At 70.5% G+C, this 27866-nt stretch overlaps 2 protein-coding genes across 4 annotated transcripts; one reads left to right on the forward strand and one right to left on the reverse strand.

Moving 5' to 3' along the window:
• Positions 1–594: 594 nt before the first annotated feature.
• PPP1R1A (protein phosphatase 1 regulatory inhibitor subunit 1A) lies at positions 595–6489 on the reverse strand. Its single transcript, XM_086768877.1, has 7 exons — positions 6265–6489; positions 3126–3186; positions 2121–2158; positions 1966–2029; positions 1576–1776; positions 1325–1419; positions 595–692 (listed from the first exon to the last, which is right to left on the reverse strand). The coding sequence occupies exons 1-6, from the start codon at positions 6343–6345 to the stop codon at positions 1325–1327; spliced, it is 540 nt and encodes a 179-aa protein (XP_086625003.1). The 5' UTR covers positions 6346–6489; the 3' UTR covers positions 595–692.
• Positions 6490–9890: 3401 nt separating this feature from the next.
• TESPA1 (thymocyte expressed, positive selection associated 1) lies at positions 9891–16317 on the forward strand. 3 transcript variants are annotated; one of them, XM_086768765.1, is made up of 12 exons: positions 9891–9998; positions 10707–10848; positions 12160–12356; positions 12446–12488; positions 12881–12930; positions 13107–13160; positions 13405–13441; positions 13540–13623; positions 13706–13914; positions 14139–15172; positions 15553–15637; positions 15750–15994. In XM_086768765.1, exons 3-12 carry the CDS (start codon positions 12191–12193, stop codon positions 15860–15862), a joined length of 1875 nt encoding a protein of 624 aa, XP_086624891.1. In that variant the 5' UTR covers positions 9891–9998; positions 10707–10848; positions 12160–12190; the 3' UTR covers positions 15863–15994. The 3 variants fall into 3 exon arrangements, with proteins under 3 accessions (XP_086624891.1, XP_086624889.1, XP_086624890.1); XM_086768763.1 differs by having other exon boundaries at positions 15553–16317; XM_086768764.1 differs by lacking the exons at positions 9891–9998; positions 10707–10848; positions 12160–12356; ... (1 more) ...; positions 12881–12930; positions 13107–13160 and having other exon boundaries at positions 13413–13441; positions 13517–13623; positions 15553–16317.
• Positions 16318–27866: the final 11549 nt, after the last annotated feature.

Consider the following 27866-nt stretch of genomic DNA (forward strand, 5'->3'; position numbering starts at 1 on the left):
AGGCAAGGAGGAGGCGGGGGGGAGAAGGGATCCCTTTAATACCGGCTGGGTGGGGGTTCCCGCACCCGCCCAGGCGTGTGCACGCGTGCTCTGTGTGTACGCACATGGGCGTGCATGCGAATCACATGTGCAAAGTGCGCGGGCGTGCCCCCCCCCCCATGTCCATATGTGCACACGTATGTGTGGGGGTGCAAACGCCCGGGTCTCCCCCATGGGTGCATGCGCGTGCACCCCCCCCACCCCACCCCACGCGTGTGCACACCTACCGGCATGTGCATGCACATACGTGCGCGCTGGGTGGGGCGCAGCTCCCCGTGTCCCTGCGAGCAGCGGGGCCGTGTGTCCCCCAGCCCGGGGGGGGGGTGACAGCGGTGGGGACACCCCGGGGGTGGCAGTGAGGGGGTGGCACGAGCCGTGCTTGGGCAGTGCGTGGTGTCCCCAGCGTCACCCGCCCTGGGGACCGGGGGGGGGGACGGGGCGGGCAGCCCGGCTTGCCACGGTCCCCAGAGCCCCTCGGGGGGTGAGGGGGTGGGGTGGGGAGGGGAGGGGGTCCCGCCCGCGGCAGTTTAAAAAAAAAAAAAACCCTCCGGAAGCCCCAGAACAGCCGTGACATCTTAGAAAAACGCTCAGGTAAAAAAAAAAATCGGGTGGCGTTCGGCTCCTCCGGCCCCCGCTCCTGCCGCCGCTGGCACCTGGGGACGGGGGAGCTGCGCTGGGGACGGGGACCCCCCGCTGGGGACGGGGACCCCCCGCTGGGGACGGCTCCGGCCCCGTCCCTGCCCCATCCCCAGCAACGCCAGAGCCGCGGCCCCAGTGCCACCCCCGCCCAGCACCACTGTCCCAGTACCTCCCCAGTGACCCAGCACAGTGTCCCAGTACTTCCCCAGTGCCCCAGTACATCCCAGCCCTCCCCCAGTGCCCCCTTAGTCCCCCCATGCTCCCCCCAGTGCTCCAGTACAGTAGCCCAGTACACCCTCCTGGTGCCCCAGTACCTCCCCAGTGACCCAGTACAGTGTCCCAGTACCCTCTAATGTCCCAGTGCTCCCCCAGTGCCCCACTACAGTGTCCCAGTACACCCCCTCAGTGCCCCAGTACAGCATCCCAGTACCCTCTAGTGCCCCAGTACCCCCCCAGTGACCCAGTAGTGTCCCAGTACACCCCCCAGTGACCCAGTCCCCCTCTAGTCCCCCCCAGTGCACCAGTACAGTGTCCCAGTACCCTCTAGTGTCCCAATACCCTCCCAGTGCCCCAGTACACGCCCGCACAGTGACCCACTACACCCCCTCAGTGCCCCAGTACCCCCCCAGTGCCCCCCAGTACATACCTACTGGCTGCTGGCAGCACCCTTGCCGCTGCCTTCCTTCGGTGCTATATGGGTGCCCTCCTCGGCCAGGCTCTGCCGCCCGTCCCCGTGGGTCCCTGCGGGTGCCACGGGGTGGGGGGATGCGCTCAGCCCCCCCCGCTGCACCCCACAAACCATCCCAGCTCCCCCAATCCCCCCCCCGGCTGGGGGCGCGGGGAGGCTCCGGGTGCAGAACGCAGGGGTCGGGGGGGGGGGCGGGGAGCAGCACCCACCTTCGCCGGGCCCCGGGCCCCCCTCGTGCGTGGCCAGCGGGCAGGTGCCACCGGGGCTGTGGCTGTGCTCGATGTCACCGTGGTGGCAGTGGCCTTGGTCACGCTCCTGGCCAGCGGCAGTGGCGGCGGCTGCTTCCTCCTCCTCCTCCTCCTCGCCCCGCGCCTGCTTGCAGAGGTGATGCTCCACCATCATCTGCAGCTCTGCCGGGCAGGGAGCGGCGCTGGGGGGGGGGACGCGGGGGGCAGCGGTGACCGTCCCCACGCTCCCGCCGAGCTCGGTGGCCTCCCCGTGTGCCCACGCTCGAGCAAAGGTGGCGGCGTCCCCACCCGTGGGTGCCCTGCGGCGCCGAGGGGGACACTGTCACCCCCTGTCCCCCCCCCCCCAAATACCTTTCATGGTCGGGGTGGTGCGGGAAACCTTCTTCCTCTGCCTGGGCGACATGGCCAGACCCGACTGCGGGGGGGGGGGAAGGTGCGTGAGCCGGGGGGGCACCCCGAGGGGCTGGGGTCCCCCCTGCAGCCCCCCCCGCGCCGGCAGCACCTACCTTCAGCAGGGGGTTGGGCAGCCGGTCCTCGTCGATCTCTGGGGGGGGGGCAGAAGGAGGTGGAGGTCAGCGGTGGGTGCGGGGCACTGGGGTCCATCCTGCACCCCCGACGTGAATCCGGCCCCACTGGGTCCCTCTGTCACCCGTGGGTGAGGTCGGGGCAGTCCTGTCCCCCCACCCCCCGCCCCCCGCCCCCACAATCCCCTTCCAGCATCACCATCGCCCCCCGTGTTGCCATGGGAACCAGCATCCCTGAACCAGCACCTGCCCCCTGTCACGAGGGGACACTGGGGACACTGGGGACAGGGATGGGGCCAGGCTGGCAGCTCCCCAGAGCCCCCCACACCACGGTGACCCTCAGCCCCACAAAGCCCCCTGCTTTATTTGCAGCCAGAGCTGGACGCAGGGTGCGGGGGTGGCACGTGGGGACAGAGTCTCCCAGCCACTGGAGTGTCCCCAAAAGCAGGGGACAGACAAAACCCACCCAGCTGGGGGGGGGGGAGGGGGCAGGGAGGCCGTGACACGATCGTCAGCTGGGTCAGACTCCGTCCCCAAAGGCCACATGCCAGGCTGGGCCGCTGACCCAGGAGCTCTTAAATGTCACAGCTGGCGTCCCCTGCTCCCTGTGCCAGCGAGGGTGGCCCTGTGCCGCTGTCCCCAGGGTCCCTGGCAGGGTGTCACAGGCAGCTGCTTCTCCCGGAAGATGGATGGGCTGAGCGAGACCCGGGGTGGGATCCTGGAAACGCAGCCCCGGGCTGGGTGGGACACGGGGACAGTCCCGGGGCGGGGGACATGGGGCACGGGGTGCTGCTGTGCCAGGGTGGGGGACACGGGACACGGGGTGCTGCTGTGCCAGGGTGCAGGATGAGTCCCTGTGACAACCAGTGCGCTGTGGTCCTGAGCACCCCCTGTGTGGGGGTCCCTGGCCATCACGAAGGGGGGTCTTGGGCACCCCATGGGTGGGCTGGCGCCCAAGGTGACGGGGTGACACGTGCCAGGACCCACCTGGGGACGACTGGTCGCTGCTCAGGACCAGATTGGCAGGAGTCGGTCGGCGCCTCCGGATCTGGGTGGGGTGGGGGACACGGGAGAGGGTCAGGAAGGACCCACGGCTGCACCTCAAACCCCATCGCGCCCACCCAGAGCCCCGCCAGCGCTGAGACCCCTCCCTGACGTCCCCGTCCCTGCGGCGGCGGTGGCCCCAGGGGGCCGGAGGGCGCGGGCCGCGGCCCTGAGCCCAGCGGCTCCCGTGGCCGGACACACGTGTCGTTTAAATCAACGTCTCCCGGCCGAGCGCTAACGACAGCCGGGAGCTAATTATACCCCAGGCCCGGGAAGCGCTCGGGGACATGGTGGGGACATCGGTGCGGTGACAGGGCCGTGGCCCTGCCCTTCCTGCGCGTCCACAGCGTCCTTGCCCAAGGTCACCCGGAGCATCCCGGGCCCCACGTCCCCTTCGGTGCCATCAGGGGGGTTTCGTGGCCCCGTCAGAGGATCCGGCGGCCGTGGCGTGGCTGGGGCTGGTGGCGGCGGTGGCGGCGGTGACAATGGTGACACCGCACCCTGCGGGCGCTCCTTTGCCCCCTTTCCCCGCTGACCCAGTAACTGAGCTGCTCAGAAACGTGAATTTCCCAGCGAGGATTCCCTAATGAGGCGGGATGCCTAACGAGATGCTGATGAGATGCTAATGAGGCGGGAGAGGGGCTGGGCGGGCGGAGGAAGCCCCCTCCCCACCTCTTCCTGGCCCCAGCCCACCCCCCCCTCGCCCCCCGGAGCATCTTCTTCGTGTCGGCCCCGTTGCCATAGAAACCCGCGAGCTGGATTTTAAACGGAGATTAGAGGGAGCTGGGAATCGCCCGGAATCGCCCGGAATCGCCCTCTCCCCGCCAGCCACCCGCCGCCAAGCCCCCTGCTCCGGGGTTGGGGTCCGACCGTGCTCCCCCCTTACCCAGCAATGGGGCTGGGATGGGCCGGGCTCCCCACAGGCCCCGATCGGCCCCCCCCCCCCCACCCCCGGTGACAGACCCTGGTGACACCAGAGCCACCCCCGGGCTGCTGCCCCTCCTGCGAAGCCTCCCCCGGGGTGTGGGGCAGGGCCGCGATGGGGTGGGGGACACGGGTGTCACCCGCTCAAGGTCACCCAGGCGGAGCTGAGCGCCCTTCCCGCTCCGGATTTGGGGGACACGGGTGTCGGGGCGGCTCGGAGGGAGGGATGCTCGGTCCTCCCCCGCCCCCGCGGCCCTCCCCTCCGGCCGTGGCTATTTTTAGATCAATCTCCGCCATCGATTAAGAAACGCACGGCTGAGAGCGGCAGGAGCCCGGCCCGGCGGCCCGCGGCGGGCACAGCGCGGCTGGGGGGGCCGCGCAGGGGGGGGGAAAGCGGGGATCGGGGACCAGAGCGGGAGCGGGGATGGGAATGGGGTGGGCCCAGCTCAGCACGACGGAGCAAACGCCCCCAGACTGTTGTCCCCCCGCCAGCCTCGGGGACGGGGGGCAGAGATGCAGGACAAAGCCCTGGGCCAGGCCTGGCGCCCACGGGTGGCACCCGGACGGGGGGGGTCAAGGAGCTGCGGGACCCGTGGGGACACGGGGGACCGGAGAAGGTCCGTGGGGTCAAGGTCCTTTGGGAGGGAGGGGCTCGCGGACGACCCCGCAGGACGCGGGGACAGCGTGCCGCAGCCTGGCCAGGGCCTGAGGCGGCCGAGCCCTCCGCCAGCGCGAGCCCACGCCGAGCGGAGCCCACCCAGGTCACGCGGGGACACCCCAAAATTAGGGGAGCTGTAGACCCAGGGAGGGGACGTCGGCATCGTCACCTGCCGCCACCGCCCAGGGCTGGCTGCTGAGGCCCTGCCGCGCCGCCGGGCGCTGCCAAATCGCCGAGGTGGGGCTGACCCCCCCCCCCGGGAGGGGAAACTGAGGCAGGGATCTCCCCAGGGCAGGGTCGTTCCCCAGCCCCCCGTCGCCCAGCTGTGACGGGAGGTGGGACACGGGCACCCTGGCCACAGTCGGGATGGGTGCCAGGGGGTCCCATGCCCACCGCCCAGCAGCCCCCACCCTGGCTCTCGCCCACCCCCCTGGGGGGGGTGGGCCGCGCTGGAAGCGAGCCGTGCGGCAGCCCCAGATGGTGCGTGGCCGCAGCGAGATGCTCGCCGAGGGGGCGGCCTGCGCTCGCCCCCGCGCCGCTGGCACGCGAGGGCTCCTGGGCCCGCAGCCACTGGCCTGGGGCGGGTGGGGTGGGCGACGGCTGGGACCCCCAGCTGGAGCCCCCTCAGCTCCTCCTCAGCATCCTCAAGCCCTTGCGCAGCTCCCCATGCCCAGCGATAGCGGGGGGCGGTGGGGGTCCCCCCAAAGACCCCTCTTGTCCCCTTGCGCCCCCCGGGGTCGGGGAGGGGGCCAGGCAGAGCAGGGTCAGGGGGAGGGGTCAGGCCGCGCCGGGGGGTGTGTGCGGGGGTCCCCATGTCCCCCCGGCGGGGCCATCCCGCCCCTGCTGCTATTTCGGGATCCCCTCCAGCGAGAGGGGTTGAGCAACGGCTGGAGGGAGCTGGGGGCCCCGAGTGGGGTGGGACACACGGGGACACCCTACACCCGTCCCGGGACACCCCGGCTGAGCCAGCACACGGCCCTGCCACCGCCGCCCCCGGCCCCGCGGCCACCCCGGCCCCCACGCCCCCCCCACCCCGTCCTGCCCACGGGCCCGCGCAGCCCCCAACCCACGGAGGGTGCTGGGGTGCAGCGGGGGCTGCTCTGTGGGATGGGGAGGGGGGGGAATCCGGTACCGGGGTGGGGTGGGGTACGGGGGTATGGGGGGGGGGGGGCTGTGCCCACCTGGCAGCGCCCGGGCGCGTCCTCCCACGCCGCGACCGAGTCCCCGAGTCACCCGGGGGCTGCTCGCTGCGTGGCCCCCCCTCTCCCCGATCCCGGGGCCGTGCCCGCACCGCCCGGTGCCCCCCCACTGGTGGGACCCCCCCAGCTCCCTCCTGGCCCTCCAGCCCCAGTGTCCCCCCCCCCCCCCCCCGGTGTCTCAGTGCCCCCCACCCCGGCAGGACCCTCCCGCTCCCCCCCAGCTCTCCAGTCCCGGCGTCCCTCCGGTGTCTCCCCGCCTCGGTGTCCCAATGTCCCCCCCCCCGCCGTGCCCCCCCCCAACCTGCTCGGCCGCCTCCGGGTCGAGGTGCGGCTCCAGCAGCGGCACCGTGAACTGGATCTTGCGTGGGCTGTTGGGCTCCATGGCGGGCGGCGGCTCCGGCGGCTCCCGGCGGCTCCCGGCGGCTCCCGGCCCTGCCCGGGCCGCCCCCCCCACCCCCCCGCCCCGCCTCGGCCCCGCCCCGCCCCGGTACCGGTAGCGGCCGCCGCCCGGGCGGTGGGAGCCGGCGGGACAGAGGGAGGGACGCGGGGAGGGACAGCGGGACCGGGCGTGGGGACACGGGGACGGGCAGATGGACACGGGGAGGGACACGGGGACACGGGGAGGGGCACAGGGACGGACTCCGGGCACAGGGACGGACACGCGAACACGGGGACGGACACATGGACACAGGGATGGACACATGGACACAGGGACGGACACATGGACACAGGGATGGACACATGGACACAGGGACGGACACATGGACACAGGGATGGACATGCGAACACAGGGATGGACAGAGGGATCGGCCCCAGGACAAAGGGACGGACACATGGACATGGGGATGGACACGCGAACACAGGGACGGACGCATGGACACAGGGACGGACACATGGACACAGGGATGGACACGTGGGCACAGGGATGGACATGCGAACACAGGGACAGACACGTGGACACAGGGATGGACAGAGGGATCGGCCCCGGGACAAAGAGACGGACACACGGACACGGGGACGGACACGTAGGGAAAAAAAGACGGACACAAGGACAGACCCTGGGCACAGGAATGGACACACGGATGTGAAGATGGACACACGGACACAGGGATGGACACCTGGATGGGCCCCGGGACAAAGGGACGGACGCATGGACATGAGGACAGACCCCGGGACAAAGGGACGGAGACATGGACACATGGACAGGCACATGAACATGAGGACGGACACAGAGATGGGCCCTGGGACACAGGGACGGACACACGGACACAAGGACGGGCAGACGGGCAGACTCTGGGCACAGGAATGGACACACGGACGCAAGCGCGGACACACGGACACAGGGACAGACACGTGGGCAGACCCTGGGCACAGGGATGGACATGTGGATGCAAGGACAGACACCTGGACACAAGGATGGACACATGGACACAAGGACGGACACATGGACAGGCCCCGGGACAAAGGGACAGACACAAGGACAGAGCCCAGGACATGGGGACAGACACACGGACAGGCCCTGGGACAGACACCGGGACAGGCGCCGGGGTGCAGAGGCACGTGATCAAAGGGGTGCCGGGTGACATGGGTGACACACGGACATGGGGTCAGAGACACGGGCACACAGCTGGACTGACGGACACCAGGATACGCAGCCGGACACGGTGACATGTGGGACCACCTGCAGATGGACACTGGGACAGACGGACACCGGGACAGACAGCCGCATGCACTTGCACACTCACGCTCACCTGCACATGCTGCCAGACACGCGTGTGCACACGTGAGCATACGCCGTCACGCTCATTCACCTGTGTGCGCACACCCGCCGACACGTGTGCACGCCCGCCGACACGTGTGCACGCCCACACGCGTGCACGCGGGTCAGAGCCGTGTCCCGGGGCGCGGGGGGTGGTGACAAGGACAGGGCCAGGCGCCCGGGGCCGGGGCGGGGGGAACTTTCCGGGAGGCGCCGGCGGGCGCGGGCAAAGTCCGGCAGCGCCCGTTTCGACACGGGGCGGCCTTCGCATCGATCGCCTGCGCTCGACGTCCCGCAGCCGGGGACACGGCCGGTGACTCTCGGGGACTGTCCCCCCCCATATCCCTGCTGTGACCCCTTGTCCGTCATCTGTCCTAACGAGGCTGTTAATTGTGGGACACTGGGGGGGGGGGGTTCGGGGTGGTGTTGGACCCCGGCGACTGCATCCGAGGAGGGGTCCCAGCGGGGTGACCGTGGCTTCACCACGACGACGCGGGAGGGGACGTGGGTCAGCCCCAGGATGGACGGACAGACGGACAGAGGGATGGGGGACCCCCCCCAAAAAGAGAGGATGACAGATTGAAGGGCAGAGTGGGGGCGAGCAGCATCGTTGCGGGGGGGCACGGAGTTGGGGTCTGCGGGATGAGGGTCTGCAGGGTGCCTCCACCCATTTTGGGCGGCCGCCGCGCCCCACCCCGCCCCAGATCTGCACCCCCCCAGGCGCGACGCACCCCCATAGCCCATGCAGTGCGTGCACCCCCCCCGCCATGGCAGAGCCCCCAGGGCTCGGGGCAGGGAGGGGGTCCCCCCCGGGGGGCGCGGGGGCCCCGCTGCCGCAGCCGTCACGCCTGTCCCATCACTTATTCATGCGGGCGGGAGGCCCGGGCGGCGGCTGCCGGGATCTGGCGGCACGAATCCGTAACTAGGTCAGGCCGGAGCGGGGGGCGGCGGCGGGGGCTGCCGGATCCCAGGGGTGCCCCCGCCGGAGCGGGTGCAGGGGGCGTGGGGGGGGGTCCCCATGGCGGGGCCGAGGGGATGCTGGCGGCAGCGGGTGGGTGCTGGGGGTCCAGGAGGGTGAAAAGGCAGCGGGACCACCCAAAGCTGGACCCCCTCCCCGCCATCCCACCGGCTCCCGGGGGCCGTGTCCCCGTGTCCTGCTCCGTGTCCCCGTGTCCTGCTCCGTGTCCAGCTGTCCCGCTCCGGCGTGACGTGGCCGCCGTTAATTAGTGATGCAAAAAGCGCTCGCCGGGGGGCCACTTCGTGCTGCTCTGCCCCCCACCCCGACGCCGGCAGCCCCCCCTCCAGCTGCGCTTGGCAACCCCCCCCACGAGCTCTCCCTGCTCCTGGGGTTCAATCCTGCCCACTCCCGGGGTGCTCTGCACGGCCACCAACCCCCTCCTCTGCCTGCTCCGGCTGCTTTGGGGTCCCTGCTCCCCTGGACGGGGGTCTCCCTCCTCCCCAGGGACCCCCACGGCTGGTGAGGGGTGTGGGGGGGTCCCCACCCCCGCGCATCCCAGCATCCTCTCTCCGCCCGCGGCCATTTCGCTCCTCGGTGGGCTTTTCCAGAAAATCCCTTCCCGGCTTCCGTCCAGCCGTGACCCCAGCCCGGCTCCCCGCGGGGGAAAAGAAAAAAGGCTGGGGGGGCCGGCGGGGGGGTGGTAAAAGCATCTCCCAGCACCCAGCGCAGGCGTTTGCTGGGGAATAACTGGGAGAGACGGAGGCCGGACCGCGGGCTGGCTCCCGCTCGGGGTCCGGCTGCTGGCGCGGCGACGCGTCCTTGGCCGTTAAACGAAATGTCCCCTGGCCCCCGGGGTCCGCGCCCCCCCAAGCATCCCTGCGGGGTGGCGGGCGCTGGGTGCGAGCGGGGAGAGGCACGCGGCCGTTTTCCCGCTCCCAGCCCCGGCGCGGAGGCGGATGCCGGGTGCCGCCGAGCGGGGACGCGCCCCGTCCTTCGCCGGGGATGGGCTGGGCCAAGCGACTCCCGGCCGAGGCAGCCGAGCCCCCCCGAGCCCCCGGCCGGGCTGGAGGAACGGTTAATTCGGAGCTTTATCCGCAAACACTCCGGGCTAAAAATATCCCTCCCGCGGGCAGCGCCATTCCCGGGCAGCGCCGGCCCGGGAGCTTCCTTGCCTTTTTTGACGGGATCGTGGCCCGGAACACGGCAGCGCCCGGGCTCTTGGCTGCGATCAGAGCCGAAATCCGGCTCCCGAGGGATCCGGCGGCGCGGATGAGGGAGCGGGGATGGCACCTCGGTGGCCGCGATGTCCCCGCCGGAGGTGAGTCCTGGTCACCGGGCGCTGGGGGAGACGCTGGAGGGTGGGATTGGCGATGCCATCCCAGTTTGGGAAACAACCCGCCGGGAGAACCGCCTCCGTCACCCCGCTGCCACCCTCCATCCGGGGTCACCCCAAAAGCCGCCCCAACCTGGCTCGTCCCGCCCCGGGCAGAGCGGCTTTGGGTCCCCGTATCGGGGCCGCGCTGGGCTCGCCCGGCCGGTGGGCGATAAGCCACGCGTGCCGCACGCCCGTCCGGCGCTGCCTTATCGGCACGGCGGCGGCGGCGGCGGCGGCTCGGCACGGTGTGGGTGCTCGGCCGGGAGGGAGCAGGGCGCCGCGGGGCGTGAAGCGAAGCGCCGTCCTCTTCCTCCTCCTCCTCCTCCTCCTCCTCCTCGCGTCGCCCAGGCGAAGCCCACCCGGCACCTCGTGCTCGGCCGGCCGCTGAGGAGAGCCGGGGGTCTCGGGACCCCCCCGTCGGGGTGTGGCAGCCGCCCTCGGAGCGGGCCGGGCGCAGGGGACCCCTCCGGAAAGTGGGTGCCCTCTCTCCCGTGGCGAGGGCGAGCTGGGTGGCTGGCGCGGCCCCCGGGCTATTATTAGCCACCGTCGCCCACGTTGGCAGCTCATTAAGTTTTTTCCCGCCGTGGTAGCGGATGTGGGTCAACGTTTGAGGTTTCGGTGTTGATTTTTTTAATTTCCTCTTCCAAACAGCTGAATTTCCTCCCTCCCCGCTGACGACAGATGCCGCCGGGGGCCGGGCGCGGCGGCGGGGCGACGGGGCGCCACGGCGGCTGATGGCCCCTCGCCGGAGGTAGGCAGCGCTCGAGGGGGCCGCCGGCCGCCCCCCGCGCCGGTGAGTGCCGCAGCCGGGCCGAGGGGTTTGGGTGGGCGGCGTCTGCCCCGCCGAGGGGTTGGGTGGGGGACCCCGGGGCTGCGGGGATGAGGGCGGAAGAGCGGGAAGCGGCTGGACCCGGGTTTGGGGAGAAGGAGCCGGGGCCACGGGGGTGACGAGGACTCTGGGCGTCCGGGGGACGGGATGGGGACAGTCCCCGGCCACGTGCGCTGGGTGGGCCATCCCCAAGGTGGCCGAGGTGAAGAGCTCGGTCGCAAAACCGCTGCGCCCTGAGACCACCCCCCCGGGCTCCCCAGCCCCGTGCCCGGAGGTGATGTCGCAGCTCCCAGCGCCACGGGGTCCGGGGCCCGGGTGGGCGCTGCGCGGCCCCGTCCTGCACCCCGGGCGGCGGGAGGCGAAACGGGGAAACGGTGACAAGGTGCCCTTCCTCCGCCGGGGACTTTCGGCGCAGCTGCTGCGGCGTGGCGCCGTGGGGCGGGGGATGGACCGCGCCGGCCTCGGGTGCGAGGGGCTGGCAGCGTGGCGGCCCTGCAACGCGCTTCCCTTCCCACCCGCGCGGCGGCTGGACTGGGATACTGGGTCGGTGGGAGATGGTGGACTGGGATGCTCCAGCTCTCGCCGCGCTTGGGTGATGGTTGGAGTGGGATGCTGGTGCTGCGGGAGATGGTGGACTGGGATGCTCCCATTCTGGCAGCACTTGGGTGATGGTTGGACTGGGATGCTGGTGCTGCGGGAGATGGTGGACTGGGATGCTCCCATTCTGGCAGCACTTGGGTGATGGTTGGACTGGGATGCTGGTGTGGTGGGAGATGGTGGACTGGGATGCTCCTGCTCCGGCAGCACTCGGCGGTGGTTGGACTGGGATGCTCTCCCTCCAGCAGCACTCGGGTGATGGCTGGACTGGCATACTCCCACTCCAGCAGCCCTCGGGTGATGGTTTGACTGGGATGCTCTCCCTCCAGCAGCCCTCGGGTGATGGTTGGACTGGGATGCTCCCTCTCCGGCGGCGCTCGGCCGTGGGGACGCGTGGCCGGAGCAGGCGGGTGCTGGAGCACCCCAGCCGCGGAGCAGCTCTGCGTTATCTCGGCCCCGGCAGCTCTTCCGTTCGCTCCGGCGGCTCCATCCCCCTCCAGCCCCTCGGTGCGGCGGGCGCTCGCTGGCCCCCAGGGAAACGCCCGGGCAGGGGTAGAGCACCCTGGGGTCCCCAGCGCCCACCCTGCCCCTACCCACGGAGCACCCACTGGTCCCACCCCATGGGCAGGAGATGGAGGAGACCCCCCCACCATCTCCACGCCTCTCGTGTCCCCGCAGGGAGACCCCCGGCCCGCCCGGCGCTGCGGCCATGGAGGGCGCGTCGGTGCTCAGCCCCTCGTCATGGGAGAAGCGGCGCGCGTGGGCCCGGCAGAGCCGGTGCTGGCGGACCACCGCGCTGGAGGAGGAGGCGGCGGCCGCCCTGCGGGACGTCCCCGAGCTGCAGCCGCCCCACCTGGACGACGTCTTCCTCGAAGGTTCGGGGGACCCCGGGGCGCAGACGGGGTGGGGGTCGTCCCCCACGTGCTGGGTCACCTCATGGGTGTTTCTGTCCCCCCCCCCCCAGGAAGCCCCTCCAGGAAGATAGAGACGTGGCTGCAGGAGTGCGGGTGAGCCGGGGCGCAGGCGGGGGGCAGCCCCGGGGGTGCATCTCCCGTTCCCGCGGGGATTTCGGCGTCACCGGGGGAGCAGCGCGGGTGGTGGGATGATGCTGACGCGTGGCCGGGGCCAGGGGTCCAGGAAGAGAGCAGGGTGGTGGCACCCTTCCCTCGCACCTCACCGAGGGTCTCCAGGGTCTCCCAGGGGTCTGGGGTCCCTGGGACTGGGGGTCTGCCGAGGGGACCCCGTTCCCAACACCCCACCATGGCACTCCCGCTCTCCTTGCGCCCACCCTGCGTCCCCATCCCCACCGCCCGTCCCACCGCGCTCAGGCCTCCCGTCCCCCCTCCAGCCCCCCCGATGGGGGCCGGGGGGGCTGTAACGGGGTTTCGCTCTGGCACAGGTCGTCGGCCGAGGTCCCGCCGGAGGAGCCGGGCCTGCCGGGCCCCTTCGGTACGTCGGCTTCGCCCCCGCGGCTCTCCCGGGGTGGTGGTCCTTGTGTGTCCCTCAGGTGCAGGGCGATGGGTGGGGGGGGTCCCGGGGGGGTCACCGATGCTGCTGCGCGGCGGCGGGTGCCATCCCCCGCCCCGGGCGGCCCCGCGCCTCGCCAGGCTTTCGCTCTCTCGCAGGGTGCGGGAGCAACGGGACCAGTTTCGAGGATGACCTGACCCTGGGAGCTGAAGGTACCGGTCACCCCGGGGTGTCCCCTTCCGCGGGGTCACCGTCACCCCGCGGGCAGAGATGGGGACGGGCAGGAGCAGAGCCACCACTGTTGGGAGCTTTGCCCCCGGGGGCGTTTCGGTGGGGCTCTGCGTCCCCCCACGCTGTGGCTACCAGGAAGGACGCGTCCCCAGGGTGGCGAGCGTGGGCCGTGTCCCCAAAACGCCTCACCTCACCCCTCGCCGCCCCTCTGCTCCCTTTTCCCAGCTCTCCTGCTTCCGGGGAGCGACAAGGCCACGGGCAGGTGAGGTTTGGGGTCCCGGGGGAGGCCGGGGACACCGGCCCGGCGCGTCCCGCCGGCAGCGTCCCGTTGGCTCAGCGCCGTCCCGCTCCCCGCCGCAGGGCTCTGCGGGCCAGGCGCCTCAGCCTGGGGCACAGCATGGCGTCCAGCGCCCTCTCCAGCCTCACCGCCAAGACCGGCTCCAGGTAGGGGCTGGGAGGGGGTCTCTGGGGGGGGGGGGGAGGTGTGGGGTCACACCACCTCGTGACGCCGGTCCCCACCCCGCAGCATCTCCGAGGTCCTGGAGTGGCGGCAGGCGGACGCCGAGGAGATCCTCTACAACCTGGGCTTCGTGCAGAGCGAGCCGGGGGCCGTGGCCCGCGTCCCCCCGCGCTTCTTCTCGGCTCCGTCCCGCGCCAAGGGCATCGACTTCCAGCTCTTCCTCAAGGCGCAAGTGCGGCGCATGGAGATGGAGGATCCCTGCCTGATGCTGGCCAGTGAGTGACACGGGGGTCCCCAAGCCCCCCGCCCGGGGACGCGCCGACGCGGGAGGTTGGATGCGCTGTGCCGGCTGGGCTCAGCTCCTTTGGGCTGGTGGGAAGATGCTCCCCTGCCTCAGTTTCCCCACTTGTGGCAGCCCAGCCCACCTTACCCCGTCTCCCAGCCCCACCGAGCGTCCCTCACCCCTGAACCCTCCCCATCTCCTCCTGGCCCCCCCCAGGTCGCTTCCAGCAGGTCCAGGCTCTGGCTGCCACGGCCGACGCTTTCTTCTGCCTCTACTCCTACGTCTCGCGGACCCCCGTGCAGCGCATCTCCCCCTCCCGCCCCGCCTGGGCCGGTCCCGACGGCCCCGCCGCCCGCGTCGCCCCCGCCCAGCCCCGCGCCCTCTCGCCCGCCGAGCGCCTGAAGAAGGCCGTGTCCACCATGTGCCTCTACACGTCCCCGCCGCGGGACGGGGACAGCCCGCGGGGCAGCGGCCGGGCGCCCGCCCTGCCCGCCGGCCAGCCCAGCGCCCTGGGGAAGGTGGTCCGCGAGGTGCTGGAGCGGGCGCGGGAGGAGCGGTTTTGCTTCGAGCCGGCTGACGTCCTCGAGGGCTGGGGACGGGACGGGGACGCGGGGACGGTGCGGCAGCGCTGGGGAGCAGAGTGGGGTCCCCCGGTGTCACCGTCGCCGCGGCCGACGTGGGATGTCCCCTCGTGTCCCCACCGCGGTGACGCGGACGCCCCAACGCGCTGCGGAGGGGAGCGGGAGCCGTCCTTGAGGCCAGCCCCACTGGGGACACCGGGGGCTGGGGGGGACTGTCCCCATGGCCAGGGCAGCGGTGACAGCCTCGCGGGGGCAGCTCCGGGGGTCAAGGATGCTCCGTGTCCCGTGGGAGCAGGACAGGGGCACCAGCCTGACATTGCCAATGTCACCTTGTCCCCAGCGCCGGGTCCCCCTGCCCCCCACGGCGGCTGGGCGTGGGTCACCCCTGAGCACCCGGAGGGGCTGGGATGCGAGGGGGACTCCGGCTTCGGCTCCGGCTCCTGGGGGACCTCTCCCAGCAGGAAGGTGGGGTCCCGCGCGTCCCACCCGGGTGACCCCCCGGACCACGCCAGGACGCGTTCCCCCGGCTCAGACACACCGCGGGCTCGGCGGAGCAGGGGCCGGCGCCGGGAGCATCCCCCGAGGGGTGCCGGGGGGCCCCCCGGGAAGGGTCCTTCGCCCCACCGCCGCGGCTGGCGGGAGCCGGTGGACTCCTTCGAGATGGAGGAGGTGAGTGAGGAGCGATGCCCGGGTGACGGGCGCCGAGGGAGGGGCTGGGAGCCGGGGGGGGCAGCGGCGCAGGGGGTCCCCTCGGCCGGTGGGTGACGTGGGGCGAGGCGGCGGCGGGGCAGGAGGGAGCTGGAGCGGGAAATGTCCCCGGAGCCTTCCCAGGCTTTTAAGGTTTGAATGATTTAGAGCTTCAAATGGAGCCTCTGGCAGGGGGGAGCCGCTCCGGCGGCTGCGCACGCGTGCCCACGCGGGCTCGCACGCATGCACGCATCCTCGCACGCACAGGGAGGGATGCACGGGTGTGCGCACACACACACGCATGCCAACATGCCTTTGCACGCACACGCGTGCGCTGCCACCACGCTGCATCCCGCCTGCAGGTGCTGAGTGCCAGCGAGGACGACGACGGCGACGGCCGCGAGGAAGCCGGCGGGACCCTCCACCCCTCCGTCCTCGTCCGGAGAAGTAAGTCGTGGCGTCGTCCCCGCGCTCCTCGGGTGGGAAACCCGCGCCCACCCTCCCAGCGGGTGCCCCACGCCGGCGCCTGGCCCCACGTCCCCTCGTCCCCCCGCCGCAGGCTTCATGCTGCACGCCGGCAGCGGCCAGTCCGACAGCAGCGGCTTCGCGGAGGAGCCGGTGCCCGGCCAGCCGCCCGTCGCCCGGCTCCCCGGCACCGACCAGAGGGCCTGAGGCCACCGCAGAGGGACCCGGGCTCGCCCCGCCGTTGGCCGGAGCCGCGGCTGGGTGCCGGATGGACCGGACCGTACCGTCCCGTAGCGCAGCGTTTCGGACACGGAGACCATCCTCAGCCGAGGGCTGAGCACCGCGTGTACACGTGTGTGGGTGTGGGTGCACGTGTGTGGGTGTGGGTGCACGTGTGGGTGTGGGTGCACGTGTGGGTGTGGGTGCACGTGTGGGTGTGCGGCACGCAAACCCGTCAAACTCAGGACTTTCGCCCCGAGGGGCACGCGCGTCCCCCCTCCGCCCAGCCTCCCGACTCCGGGGCCGCGGCCGCAGCGGGACGGCGCGGGGGACGTGTCCCCGGCCCCGGCGCTTGGGGACATCGCTGGCGCTTCGGCCGGCAGCGCCTGTAACACTAGGACGGGGCTTTGCTGGGCGGAAACCAGCAGCACACTGGAAATAAAGTTCCCGAAGGGACGACGGTGTCTGTGTCCCCGCCTGGAGCTGCTGGGGGGGGTGGGATCCCCCAAAGGGGCCTGAGCTCGGGGGCTCTGCTCCGCTCCGGGGCTGGAGGAGCTGCCAGCAAGGCTGCGGGGGGGGGTCCTGTCCTTCAGACCCCACAGACCACCCCACCCCGCCCCACTGACGGGCTCACGGCAGGGCTGGGGTCCCACGGTGCCCCCGCGAGCGTGCGTCCCAGGGCAGGGGTGCAAGCCCAGGGGTTGGGGTGCTGCCGCTCGGGGTTTTTTTTGGCCTCTCCATCTCCTGTCGCCCCTGTTGAGCCCCCCCGTCCTGTTTCCTTACTGGGGTACTTGATGGCTCCAGGCCTTGTCTTCCTCTTCCTCCCACCTTATCGCTCCGGCTCGCTGCTCTTCCTCTCCGAGAGATCTGGGCATCTGGAGGAAACCGCACCGCGATGGTGCTGGGTGGGTGCCCACCGCCCCTTAACCCCTCCTGCGCCGCCGCCGCACGCAGGGGACACGGCTGGGGACACGTGCCCCACGGGCAGCTCTGTCGGTGGCTTTTGTCCCGGGCCACGTAGGCACCGAGTGCGGGCATGGCCCCGAATCGGGTGGTGGAGGGTGATGGGTGCTGGCTGGGCACCCCAGCAGCCTCCGTGGGGCTCGCCCCAAAGTGTCCCCAAGCCACAAATTCGGGGTCCAGCGCTGCTCCTGCCCTACCCAGGGGACGGGGACAGGTCCCAAGCCACCCCAGACCAGAGCCCCATGACCTCAGGAAGGAGCCGCCGCGGTCCCCTCCTCGCCGGGCTCTGGTGGTCCCCATCCCGGTTGCCCATGACCTTCCGCTCCGGGCTGCAAGGATGGCACCAGCCCCGGGGCGTCGGCGCTGGAGTTCCTGGAAAAGAAAAGTCCTGGCGGGTAAACAAACCCCAGGGCTTCCCCGTGGAGAGCAGCCAAAGAGGGGATTATCCCGGATTAGCCGACGGCCCCTCCGGCACTGGGGCCGGCTCCCAAACCCCGTCCTGGCCGCGCCGTGGTCCCATGGCCCGGGATGGCCCCGACCTACCAGGGCTGCGCTTTGTCCTTCTCCTCGGTCTCTGCGGAGGGGTCCATGGGGACCCCCCAAACCTGGAAGCTCCCTCAAGCTCTGGCTGCGACCCCCAGGGATGTTCCCGGTCCCCTGGCTCTGCCCATCCCGGCTCATCCGAGAAATAAACACTCTGCCCTGGGATTTGCCGGGCAGGTCCCGGGTGGGATGGTCGAAGCCTCCTGAGAAAGCCTTGGTGGAGCACGGCTGGAGCTCAGGACCGGGTTATCCACGGCCAGCCCCATCCCGATGGTGCCTGCAGGAACCAGAGCGGATCCCGGCTGAGAACCAGCGCTCCGAGCGCAGGATCCGCTGGGAAGAAGTAACTGGCGCTGGGGACAGAGCTGGGGACACGGCGTGATGTCCTCGTCCAGCTTTGCCGCCGGACTGGGGAAATGAGAGCCGCGGCTTCGTCACGTCGAATGCAAACGTTGAAGCCCTCTGTGCTTCCGAGGCCGGAGCCGAGGGTTTGGGGCGGGATGGATTAACCCGGCGGGACGGAGTGCCTTGTAAATGGTACGGCGCCAAAGCGAAGCCACGTTTGCGCTCCCCGGCCTCCCCTGCTCGGTATTTGGGTATTTTCTCCCCGAGCCAGGGTCCCGGCTGCCACCCGCTCCCTCCCCGGGAATTTCGGCTCCGCATCCCGCATCCGGATGCCTGAAATCCCAGCCCAGGGTAGCGCTGAGGGGTCTGGGATTCTCCTCTCCCTCCTCTTCCCACCGGGAATGAACACGGTGCCATCAGAAGGGACTGCAGCACAAACCCTCCCTCGGGCGCCAGGCCCCAGAAGTGCACGGAGAATACCGCGGATTTATCCCGCGTCTCAGAAGCCGGGAGCCAAGGCTCCGGCAGAGGGGCCGTGCGATTCCCGAGAGCCCACCTGAGCAGGGACCGGGCGATTTTGCAGGCTTTAAACTGAAAATAAGGCGGTGCAGAGCCTTCAGATCCGGGGAGGAACAACGCGCGGCCCGGCGCAGGAAGGGCTCGGGGCGTTTGCTGGCCCGCGGGCTGCGGAACGGCGAGCGGAGCCGTGGGGGGACCGTCCCACGGGGAGCGCGGGGGCAGGGGCTGCGCGTACGGACCGCGTCCTCCATCGGGGCGGGGGTTTGCTTTGGGACCCCCCCGGCAGCACCCCAACCCCTCCCGGCAGCACCCCATCCACCTCCTGCCCGTCTCCCGGGGCGCATCCCTGCGAGCCGCTGTCGACGCCTCCGTAAACCTTTCCCTAAAATTCCTCCTAAACCTTTTTTCCGGCGTTTTCAGCCTGGAAGTCTGAAACCACCCAGGCGAATCCCTCGCGGCCGCGCTGTCAGCGCTGCCCGCGCCGGCGTGACGGCGGGTCACGCTCGGCTGCTCCGTCCGCCCCGGCGCGGTGCCGACGCGCTCTCCGCGCTGCCTTGCGTGTGGAGAGGGATGACATCTCCGGACGGGGTTTGTTTGCTAAGCAGTGCCAGGGAGGTTTCTCATCCTGGAGCGTACTGGGATGACATGGAGCGCACTGGGATGATGTGGAGTGTACTGGGATGGCATGGAGTGCACTGGGATGGCATGGAGCATACTGAGACGGCATGGAGCGCACTGGGATGATGTGGAGCATACTGGGATGGCATGGAGTGCACTGGGATGGCATGGAGTGCACTGGGATGATATGGAGTGTACTGGGATGATGTGCAGTGGGATGATGTGGAGTGCACTGGGATGGCATGGAGTGCACTGGGATGATGTGGAGCGCACTGGGATGATGTGCAGTGGGATGATGTGGAGCGCACTGGGATGGCATGGAGTGCACTGGGATGACGTGGAGCGCAGTGGGATGGTATGGAGCTCACTGGGATGATGTGCAGTGGGATGATGTGGAGCACACTGGGATGGCATGGAGCACACTGGGATTGCATGGAGCACACTGGGATTGCATGGAGAACACTGGGGTGGTATGGAGCATACTGGGATGGCATGGAGTGCACTGGGATGATGTGCAGTGGGATGATGTGGAGCACACTGGGATGGCATGGAGCGAACTGGGATGATGTGGAGTGTACTGGGATGGCATGGAGCACACTGGGATGGCATGGAGCGCTCTGGGATGATGTGGAGTACACTGGGATGGCATGGAGCGCACTGGGATGATGTGCAGTGGGATGATGTGGAGTGTACTGGGATGATGTGCACTGGGATGATGTGGAGTGTACTGGGATGATGTGCACTGGGATGATGTGGAGCGCACTGGGATGATGTGCAGTGGGATGATGTGGAGTGTAGTGGGATGATGTGGAGTGTACTGGGATGATGTGCGGTGGGAGCTCTGCGAGCCGCTCGGGCTGTGCCTCGGGACCGGTTGGGCACGCGGCTGGGGCTGGTTTGGGTGCTCCGGGGGCTGGCAGCCGCGCCGGCCGCGCTGCCGGAGGGGCCGCGGGGCTAATCCGGGCTAATCCTGCCCCTGGCCCGGCGCCCGGGCGCCGGCGTCTTCCCACACCTGGAAAAATCCCGCGCACCCCCGAGCCCTCCCAGCCCCGGCCGGTTGGCGCCCGCTCCCTTCATAAGGGCCGGACCCCGAGCCCGGCTCATCCCCGGTGGCTCCCGGCCGTGCCCGTTCTCCGGAATCCTCTGGGACGATGAAGCTCTGGGTGGTCCCGCTGCTGGCCGCGCTGGCCTGCGGCCTGGTCGCTGGCCGTGAGTGGGGCCGGTCCCCCGGGGGGGACGTGGGGTGGCAGCGGGGTGGTCCCCGTGGGGTGCCGAGGGGGGTGACGCCGTCTCTCTTCCTCCCGCAGTTCCTCTTCAAGAGACCACTCCGGCCGGCTCCGGTGAGTTGGGGGTCCCGCCTCTGAACCCTGCGCACCCAGGGGGTCCGGTGCCCGGGATGTAGGGCGGGCGTTTGGGACCCCCTCCACACCCCGAGCCCCCCGGGGAACGGCAAATCTTTGGGTGTTTTCTTCGGAAGGTGGGACGGTTCCTCCTGGGTGCGGGTGCTCCCGCCTCCCCCTCTGCCCTCCGCGGCCGGCACAAGGGGGGACCCCCAGGGCACGGACGGGCTCTGAGAACCCCCCGTTCCCCGCGAACCCCACGGCAAGGGCCGGGGGGGTGGCCGCGGTGCCAGCACGCGAGTCGAGACGCGCCGGGCGTCAGAGCCACCGGTTTGGGTGGGTGGGTGGGAGGGAGCGGAGGGGGTGAGCGGCACCCCGGTAGCGACGCGTCGGGGCGCCGGGGTGCTTCCCGCAGGCATGGCGGCGGCCGAGAGGGCGGACAGTGGCGTGCTGGCCATCCTCGTTGACATGCTGGAGGGACTGCTGAAGGCTCTGACTTCCAGCCTTGTGGGGTGAGCGGGGAGCCGGGGGGGGACGGGAGGGCTCTGCCGCGTCAGCGGGGACAGGGGTGGGCGCTGGGGGCTGGCCGGGTGCTGCCGTGAGCGCGGGGTGGTGGGACTCGGCCGGGTCTCACCTCTTCGGTGTTTTCCCTCTTCCAGGTGACCAGCGAGCAGCACGGTAAGTCCCTTCCTTCCCCGGGACAGCAGGGGGACACGGGGGTCCTGTCGTGGGCAGGGGTGCAGCTCCAGGGCTGGAGCTTCTCTGCTGCTGCCCTGACACTGAGCACCCAAACCTCCTGGCCACCCCACCAAACCTGGCCGTCCCACCAAACCGCCCTGCCATCCCACCAAACCTCCTGGCCACCCCACCAAACCTGGCCGTCCCACCAAACCGCCCTGCCATCCCACCAAACCTCCTGGCCACCCCACCAAACCTGGCCGTCCCACCAAACCTGGCCGTCCCACCAAACCGCCCTGCCATCCCACCAAACCTCCTGGCCACCCCACCAAACCTGGCCATCCCACCAAACCGCCCTGCCACCCCACCAGACATCCTGGCCGTCCCACCAGACCTCCTGGCCGTCCCACCAAACCTCCTGGCCACCCCACCAAACCGCCCTGCCATCCCACCAAACCTCCTGGCCACCCCACCAAACCGCCCTGCCATCCCACCAAACCTCCTGGCCACCCCACCAAACCACCCTGCCATCCCACCAGACCTCCTGGCCACCCCACCAAACCACCCTGCCACCCCACCAGACCTCCTGGCCGTCCCACCAAACACCCTGCCACCGCACCGGATCTCCCCGCGGTCCCAACCCCTGTTGCCCCTCCCCTGATCCCACACCACCCCCCTGTGTGTCCCGGGGGCTCGTCAGGAGCCCTGCTGGGCTGGAAGGGTGGGCCCCCAGCAGGTTTTGGGGCAGCAGAGGACTCCAGGCCCTGCTGCCCCTCCATGGTGTCGTCTGGGCTCCCTCCCAGGGCCGGCCCCGGCGGGCGGGATGCGTCCCCCTCCTCCCTCCGAGCACCCCCGGCACAAGCGCGGCGCAGCCCCCCGGTTGACCCCCAGCTCTCCCCGCGCTCCTCTCGCCCCGCCTGTGCCCATCGCTCCGGACCGCCGTCGCCAATAAAGCCGATCCCAAATTGCTGCCTGTCCTGTCCCGCCTGGTGCTCGCCCGCGACCCGCGGGGGCCCGAAACCCAGCCCGGCCGGGGTCCAGCCACTGTGGATGAACCCGGTGCCCCCCGCGCTCCATTTGGGTGCCCGTGGTGGGGGGGGGGGGACGGGCCCAGGGACCCATCCCGTGTGTGGTGGTCCCAGGACACCCACCAGCCCCACCGTCACCCTCTTTGGTCCTCATCCGGTGCGGAGACCACCCCACCGCTTCCCAGGCCTGCTGGGACCCCTCAGCTGGATCCAGCTGTGCCAGCTGTGCCTGGGAGCGCGTCCCCCAGGACCCCGACCCCCAAGACTTCCCTGTCCCCAGGCTTATGGGGCTTGAGGCGCTCTCCCCCTCGTTAGCAGGGTTCGTTAGCTGCCGGGGGTCTTCCCACCCTCCCCCCTCAGACCGCGAGGGGTGGGGGCAGCGTGGGCTGTCCCGTGGGGGTCCCCGTCTCCAGCACAGGGACGACGCTGCGCTGGGGGGTCCCAGGGGTGGGACAGGTGGTGGCGCTGGGTGGGCCGGAGGGGGGGCTGCATGGGGACGGCCTGGCCACCCCCGCCGCGTCCAGCACCCTCTGTCCTCCCCGGAGCTGGCACCTGTCACCCCGTTCCCTTGGCTCCTCGCGGCGGGGGTGACCCCCAGCCCTGGGCGGGGGGCTCCCCTCGTCCCAGGCTGCGGACCACCCCGGCCACGGCCCCGGGTCCAAAACGCGGCTGTGCCTGCCCCCCGCCTCCCACGCGTGGAGGTCCTGTGGGGGCCGGAGGTGTCGGATTTGCAGCTCTGACAGCCCCCCGCTCTGCCAAAAACCTGCCAGTGGTGGGGCTGGGGGGGGGGGGGGGGAAACTGCCTGGTTGCCATGGCGACAGGGATGATGCTGACAGCTCCGTGGGATGCGGGTGAGCTTCCTGGGGGAGGGAGAAGCTCCGTGTTTTTTCGGAGTCGTGGGATGCTCCGGAGAGACACAACTGCATGCGGGATGAGCCTGGAGCGATCTTGGGAAGGGCTGCATGGGGTGCAGCTGTAGCCCCCCCCCAAATCCACCTGCTGGACCAGTGCGTACTGGTTTCCGGCTTGGGAGACCAGTGAGAGGATTCACACGGCTTTGTTTCTGCATGAAGGACGGACAAAACCTGGTCGCCCGTCCCCGGCTGCGCCTCGTCTCCCCGCTGGTGGTGGGACGCCCTAAACGACTGGTTTTCCCCCCAGTAAACCCCCCCGCGGAACCGGCCCAGCACCTCCCGCAGCGGGCGAAGGCCTCGTCCCTGGCGCGAAGAGCGGCCTCCTCCTCCTCCCCTGGGCCGGCAGCCAGGCGCGGGGCTGCGTGCTGCCGCGCACATCGCACCGCCGCCTCCCCCCTGCCATTTCTGGGGAGTTTTTGGAGTAAATAAAGCTTTTTTCTTTTTTTTTAAATTTTTTTTTTTCCACACGGTTTCGCGGGGAAAGGTGCGCCGGGCGAGCGCGCGGAGCTCCGGGATGACGGCGTCCGGCTCCGAGCCGGCCAAGGGAGCGGAGGGGGTGGATAAACGTATGCGGTGACAACTTCCCACCTCAGCTGAGAGAAATCTCATCTCAAAAAACAGCTTTTAAAATTTTTTTTTTTTTTTTTCTTTTTCCCAGGAAAAATCTCCCCCTGAGCCGGGAACGCGGCGGCGCTGCCGCTGTCGGCAGAGTGGGACGTCCCTGGGGAGCCGGCACCAGCGATTCCTGACAGCTCCTCGCCCCCTCGTTGCTCCCCGAGGTGGGCTGGGCGTTATCAGCGATGGATTTGCAGGGGATGGAGCCGAGCTTAAGTTAGACTCCGCCTGACAGAGCCTCCTGGGTTTGTGCCGGGGCGGCGTAAGCCGGCGCGAAAGGCGTTGTCCCCAAAAGCTCGAGAATCGACATTAAAACGGGACCCGGGTTTGGCCGAGCAGGAAAACTCCGAGCGAGGATGCTCCGGGCAGCGGGGTCCCAGCTGGACATGGCCACCCGGCAGCTGGTGACCCCAAAAGCCTGTGGGGTAACTGGAGTGGGGGGCACTGGGGGGTCCTGGAGCTGGGGACCAACCTCCCTCCAACAGCTTCGAGGCTCCAGGGCGTTTTTTTTCCGGATCTGAAGCATCCGTAGGCAGGAGATGGGTTCCCTGTCCCTTCACGGAGAAGGCGGATGGCGCCAGGTGACACCGCGGTGTCCCAGGACGTCGCCTCTGGCCCCCGGGCCCCTCGGGAGCACCCGTGGCCGCGGTCTCCGGGCGCAGTTGGAATTGGGAGCTCGGAGCCACGCCTGGAGCCGACCCAGCTGGCCCGGAGACGTCACCGCCATTATTTCCGTTAACTCGATTTACTGCTGCCACCGTCAGCCGGACCCAACGACCCGCGATGCAGCGGCAGCCCTTAGAGGACCCAGTTGTAATTAATTTCAGCTCATCAACTAATTAACGGATTTACTCATAAATTCTCAGGAAAATCCGTGTTCCCTGCAAAGGGAAACCCCTTCTCTGCGGGAAGGCCGGCGCGCTTGGGGATGCTCTGCTCGCGTCCTGGCCATCGTCCCGCTGCGCTGCTCCTCCGGCGGAGTCACCCCTGGGCCGGATCCCGGCGCCCGCGCTCCTCTTCCTCAGGGATGCTTTCCCCGGAGCCGGCGCAGCTCCCCGCAGCCCTCCCGGGGATGCCGGCGAATCTCCAGGCCTGGGTGGAGGCCAAGGCTGGACCAGGTGCCGTGGCGGCTCCTCGCCGCCGCCGATCCCAGGGGACGAGGCGGGGACGCTGCGAGGGGGCCGAGGGCAGCCCCGGCCGCGGAGCTGGGGGAGAAGGGGCGGCAGCTGGGCGAGGAGGTTGCCAAACGGGCAAAGCCGTGCCCGCAGCTCAACATCTGGGGCCCGCGGTCGCTGGCCAGGCAGCAGCATCACCGCCTGCGCCCAGGCATCTTCCTCCTCCTCCTCATCCTCCTCCATCACCGCCTGCGCCCAGGCATCTTCCTCCTCCTCCTCATCCTCCTCCATCACCGCCTGCGCCCAGGCATCTTCCTCCTCCTCCTCATCCTCCTCCATCACCGCCTGTGCCCAGGCATCTTCCTCCTCCTCCTTCCTCAGAGCCTGGCCGGGGCAGGGGCACCTGAAACAAACCTCCGCCAGCCTCTGGTGACATTTTACCCCATGTCCTGGCCCCCCAAATCTGTCCTGGGACCCCTGGCTGTGCTGTACCCCATGTCCTGGCCCCCCAAATCTGTCCTGTGACCTCTGGCTGTGCTGTACCCCACATCCCGGCCCCCCAAATCTGTCCTGTGACCCCTGGCTGTGCTGTACCCCATGTCCTGGCCCCCCAAATCTGTCCTGTGACCTCTGGCTGTGCTGTACCCCACATCCCGGCCCCCCAAATCTGTCCTGTGACCTCTGGCTGTGCTGTACCCCATGTCCTGGCCCCCCAAATCTGTCCTGTGACCTCTGGCTGTGCTGTACCCCATGTCCTGGCCCCCCAAATCTGTTCTGTGACCTCTGGCTGTGCTGTACCCCACGTCCTGGCCCCCCAGATCTGCCCAGCATCCCATGGGCTGTGCCGCCTCCCACCCTCCGTGACACAGGACGCACAGATGTGCATGACCCCTCCTGCTCCAGGACCTCTGCGTGCGCCAGGTCTTGCTCCCCAAATTCCTGGTGCTGCAGGGCACCCCATGGGGCTTGGGATGTGGGGCACCCCACGGGGCTGCGGGGTGCGGGACACCCCTTGGGGCTGTGGGAGACAGGACATGGGACACCCCTCGGGGCTGTGGGACATGGGGCACCCCTCAGGGCTGCGGGACACGGGACATGGGACACCCTATGGGGCTGCAGGGCATGGGGCACCCCACAGGGCTGTGGGACACGGGGCACCCCATGGGTGTGGGACACAGGACACCCCTCGGGGCTGCGGGACACAGGACATGGGACACCCCATGGGGCGCGGGACATGGGACACCCCATGGGGCTGAGGGACGCGGGGCACCCCTCGGGGCTGCGGGTCGTGGGACACCCCACGGGGCTGCGGGACGCGGGGCACCCCTCGGGGCTGCAGGACACAGGACATGGGACACCCCATGGGGCTGCGGGGCACGGGACATAGGACACCCCACAGGGCTGCGGGTCGTGGGACACCCCTCGGGGCTGTGGGACACGGGGCACCCCTCGGGGCTGCGGGCCACGGGACACCCCTCGGGGCTGCGGGGCGCGGGACACCCCTCGGGGCTGCAGGACGCGGGGCACCCCTCGGGGCTGCGGGTCGCGGGACACCCCTCGGGGCTGCGGGACGCGGGGCACCCCTCGGGGCTGCGGGTCGTGGGGCACCCCTCGGGGCTGTGGGACACGGGACATGGGACACCCCTCGGGGCTGCGGGCACGGGACATGGGACACCCCTCGGGGCTGCGGGACGCGGGGCACCCCTCGGGGCTGCGGGGCGCGGGACACCCCTCGGGGCTGCGGGACGTGGGGCACCCCTCGGGGCTGCGGGACGCGGGACACCCCTCGGGGCTGCGGGTCGTGGGACACCCCTCGGGGCTGCGGGACGCGGGGCACCCCTCGGGGCTGCGGGACGTGGGGCACCCCTCGGGGCTGCGGGGCGCGGAGGTTTCTCGCCAGCAGATGTCAGCTCCCGCCCGGGGATGCGCGGCCGGCGCTCGCCCGGCTCCGATCCCGCCTCCGCACCGTCGCACACGCGTGTGACGCCTTCCCCGTGGGGTGACAGTCCCGGGGGGACAGCGGGGTGACCCCACACCCCCGTGCTCCATCACCGCCGCAGCGACCTGCGACCTCGTCCTCCCGCTCGCCACCCAGGCGGTCATAGAGGAAAACGTCTCGTTAGCGAAATTAGCGTGCGCGGGGAGGGGCTGAGCGCCCCGGGGGGGTTCGCAGGGGTCCGGCTCGCGGGGAGCATGGGTGACGATGAGAGGGCGAAGGGGTGCCCCGGGTTGGAGGGTCCCCACGGAGCCGTGGAGGGGCGATGGAGCGGGGCTGGACCAGCACCCCTGGCCCGCGAGCAGCCCCCCGGCCTGCGAGCAGCCCCCCGGCCCGCGAGCAGATGTGGCCTGCGCCCCTGCACCCAATTAGGCCGACCGGGGAGCCCTCGTCCAGATGGAAGGCGGGGGCTGGGGGGGGACGCCACGCACCAACTGCTCGTCCCCGACCCCGCACCCCATGGGCGTGTCGGGGCGCTTTGCCCCCCGTTTGGCAGTGCCCTCCAGGGCGTTTCCCTGGGGAAAGGGGGTTTTCCCCACCCTGACAAACTCTGGTCCGGACGAGGTGCCGGGCATCGCGCCCCTCTCCTCTCCAGAGCCGCCGGCAGCGGGGTCCCCACGGAGCCGGGGGGGCGTCCTGGCCTCACCCAGGCTGGCACGGAGTCAGATCGCTATGGCACAGTTGGGGTGTCACTTGCTGTCCCCTAAATAGGGCCTGTCCCCAGTGTCCCCCACCTCCAGAGTGTCCCCAGCCCCGCGCTCGGGAGGAGGAGGAGGAGGCCTGGGCATCCTTGCCAGCTCCACGGGGCCGGAGGCGACCGGGAAGGAATCCGGGCTTTTCCCAGCTGTGCCCGCAGCCGCCGCGGCCGTGGGGATGCCAAGGAGCCCAGCGGGCCAGCAGCTGCGCTGGGCACGGCGCCCGGAGGACGGGGGGCTCCATCCCGGGGGACGGCGGGGGCTCAGCCCGGAGCATCCCGCAGCATCGGGACACAGCAGGGGCCCCGTGCCTGGGGGATTTGGGGACATGGCCGGTCCCCCCAGTGTCCCCAGCCCCTGACACGTCCCTTCTCCGGCGCCTACAGCTGTCGGGGGGGCGGGGGGCAAATGCCCCTCTGCAGCCGAATGGTGCGTTGCGGGGCTCGGCAGACCCCCAAAACCGAGCTGCGGGGGGACCCCAGGGACAGGACCCCTTTGTCACAGCCCCCTCTCCCCGGCGCCACCATCGCTCAAATTGACAAACACGGGTCAGCGAGCGCTGGCCGTGGCCCCCCTCCCCGTCCCCGCCCCCCCCCCAGTTCGCCCACGCCGGGGCCCCCCA

The sequence above is a fragment of the Chlamydotis macqueenii genome, chromosome 29, assembly GCF_036417535.1.
Source record: "Chlamydotis macqueenii isolate bChlMac1 chromosome 29, bChlMac1.mat, whole genome shotgun sequence".
NCBI lineage: Eukaryota > Metazoa > Chordata > Aves > Otidiformes > Otididae > Chlamydotis > Chlamydotis macqueenii.

Excerpts from the sequence above, each read along its gene's own strand:
- PPP1R1A (XM_086768877.1), bottom strand. The coding sequence starts at position 6,345 with ATGGAGCCCAACAGCCCACGCAAGATCCAGTTCACGGTGCCGCTGCTG. Across the intron at positions 2,159-3,125 it reads CAGCGACCAGTCGTCCCCAG|AGATCGACGAGGACCGGCTG; the intron begins GTGGGTCCTGGC and ends CCCCCCCCCCAG. Across the intron at positions 1,420-1,575 it reads GGGCCCGGGGCCCGGCGAAG|GGACCCACGGGGACGGGCGG; the intron begins GTGGGTGCTGCT and ends TGGCACCCGCAG.
- TESPA1 (XM_086768763.1), top strand. The coding sequence starts at position 12,191 with ATGGAGGGCGCGTCGGTGCTCAGCCCCTCGTCATGGGAGAAGCGGCGC. Across the intron at positions 12,931-13,106 it reads GGGCCTGCCGGGCCCCTTCG|GGTGCGGGAGCAACGGGACC; the intron begins GTACGTCGGCTT and ends GCTCTCTCGCAG. Across the intron at positions 13,915-14,138 it reads TCCCTGCCTGATGCTGGCCA|GTCGCTTCCAGCAGGTCCAG; the intron begins GTGAGTGACACG and ends GGCCCCCCCCAG.